The 2,485-nt window shown below is 47.2% G+C and overlaps 1 protein-coding gene across 11 annotated transcripts in view; it reads left to right on the top strand.

The window, feature by feature from the left end:
* The window catches only part of Pde8b (phosphodiesterase 8B), a 248,075-nt gene that overhangs the window by 225,218 nt on the left and 20,372 nt on the right, over positions 1-2,485 (top strand). For all 11 annotated transcript variants that reach the window (XM_031360580.1, XM_031360581.1, XM_031360583.1 and 8 more), the window contains 2 exons: positions 1,532-1,577; positions 1,973-2,108. In XM_031360580.1, coding sequence (XP_031216440.1) covers positions 1,532-1,577; positions 1,973-2,108 — 182 coding nt within the window. The remainder of the gene's footprint in view (positions 1-1,531; positions 1,578-1,972; positions 2,109-2,485) is intronic.

Below are 2,485 nucleotides of genomic sequence, written 5' to 3'. Positions count from 1 at the left end.
GGGCTAATAACCACTTATCAGAGAGTACATACCATGTTTATTCTTTTGTGATTGGGTTACCTCACTCAGGATGATATTACTTCATTGCTGGTGGGATTGCAAACTGGTACAACCACTCTGGAAATCAGTTTGGCGGTTCCTTCGGAAATTGGACATAGTTCTACCGGAGGACCCAGCTATACCACTCCTGGGCATATACCCAAAAGATACTGCAACATGTAAGAAGGACACATGCTCCACCATGTTCATAGCAGCCTTATTTATAATAGCCAGAACCTGGAAACAACCCAGATGTCCCTCAACAGAGGAGTGGATATAGAAATTGTGGTACATCTACACAATGGAGTACTACTCAGCTATTAAAAACAGTAAATTTATGAAATTCTTAGGGAAATGGATGGATCTAAGTGACTTTTACACATAGATTTAAATAACAAGGGACTCCAGCACAGACCGAGAGGCAAGGAAACAGATCCAAGAGCATCCAGTTCAAGCTCATGAGCTAGCAAATGGCAGGGCACTGAAAGTCTGTCCGTTTTTACTCTTAGGGTCATGACTGGTCATGACCAGGACAAAAGCAGCTTAAAGGAAAGTGTTTCTGCCTATAGTTTCACAAGTGTCAGTCTGTGGTGTGCAGGGAGCAGAGTGAACAGTGACAGGCAGGGGCCAGGGGAAGATAGGGTCCTTAAGGACATGCCCAGTGACCTTCCTTCTCCTGCAGCCAGCCCCTCTGCACAGTTCTGCTACCTCGCAGCAGTTTCTATAGTTTACATTCAAAATTTGCTTCTGTCAATGCACTGAACCACTTATTAGGTCAGACCCCCCTGATCATCTTAAGTCTAGGAAGGCCTCAAAGACACTTGCACACAGTGTTATACTGATAAATAGGTCACATAGCTCTCCATCCACCCAAGTTGACAGTCAAGACTACCCACCACACCTTTAAAACCTCAGTTCCCGAAAGGCTCCCCTCAAAGCTTAGCAGCAAAGCTCATGCTTCACAGCAGAAAACACAGTTAGGAAAAAGTTTTCCGACCCAAATATGGCTCTATGACATTTCACAGGGCACATCTGAGAACGTAAAACATCTCAGAACTGAGAGCCTTTGGACATGTCAAAAATCACACAGACCATCCCTGAGACTGTATTTATGTGGCTTCACAACTGGGCCAACTCACTGCTCAGGTGTGAGGCCTGCAAGTGCTGGTGACCTCTTTCTCCCCAACTCCCCCAACCCTGGGACTAGCCTTATGGAAGGAAGAGCACCCCCATCTCTTAGAAGGAAGAGCACCCCCATCTCTTAGAAGGAGGAGCACCCCCATCTCTTAGAAGGAGGAGCACCCCCATCTCTTAGAAGGAAGAGCACCCCCATCTCTTAGAGGCTGCTACAGTTTCATCTGGAGCTTTGTCTTGACCGGAGTTACAGCCAGCTGGGGCGAGTCAGGAACCAGCCTCTGGCTGAGGAGAGAGGTTAAGAGGATGACAATGGGTGTGAATCAGGCCACTAACAGTGTGTCTTTCTTTCTTCCAGGATGGCTTGAGGAGACTATCAGGGAACGAGTATGTGTTTACAAAGAGTAAGTGTTCCTGTGCCACTTGTTACTGATAAGCCCTCTTCAGCCTGCGCTGCGCCCCCCCCCCCCAGGTGGTGAATATTCCACAAAGGCCTTGGTGGTACCTCCGGCTGGTCTCAGGAGTTTATTCCTCTCAGCAGTGTATATTTAAAGCTAGATGAAAGTCATTTCTAAGAGCACTGCTAGATAAGGGTTCCCATTCTCCATGTTTAAGTAGGCCTTAGAGTTATTTTTTTCTGTTTGTGGTCTTGAGATTTTATAACACAAGATGAGCCCCAGTGTTAAAAATCTCCCTACCAATGGGAGTTGAAGATTTTGTTTCTTGTGGCAACCCTAAAGATAACAAGATGCTCAAGATACTGGAGAACCAGCACCTAACTTGCCTCTTCTACCCCCAGATGTGCACCACAGTCACAGCCACCTGGCGATGCCCATCACCATCAACGATGTCCCCCCAAGTATCGCCCAGCTCCTTGATAATGAGGAAAGCTGGGACTTCAACATCTTTGAATTGGAAGCCGTTACACATAAAAGGTATGTGGCACCTCTGCCTGAGAGCTGGGTTATGCTCAAGGCCTTCATGTCTAAGGATGGAACTCTGTGTCCTGAATGTGCTCTTGCATAGAGAGGATGTGCCTGTGGATAAGGTCGAGGGTCAGCACACACTTTCTCACGTCTACTTCCTTTGTGCCCATGAGCCAGGAATTCTGTTTTCTCATCCTTTCTACTTTACAAAAACAGATTGGCAGTCAGGTTCAAGGGCACACATCAGCAACTTGGGAGATAGGCTAGAGGGTTGTTGGAGCTCAGGGATTCAAGACTAGCCTGGTCAATAAAAATTAATTCTCTCTCTCCCTCCCTCCCTCTCTCTCTCTCTCTCTCCCTCCCTCCCCCTCTCCCTCCCTCCCTCC

This window comes from Mastomys coucha, unplaced genomic scaffold (genome assembly GCF_008632895.1).
Source record: "Mastomys coucha isolate ucsf_1 unplaced genomic scaffold, UCSF_Mcou_1 pScaffold8, whole genome shotgun sequence".
NCBI lineage: Eukaryota > Metazoa > Chordata > Mammalia > Rodentia > Muridae > Mastomys > Mastomys coucha.
The sequence above is the reverse complement of the archived record's forward strand: the minus strand, read 5'-3'. Positions and strand labels throughout refer to the sequence as shown.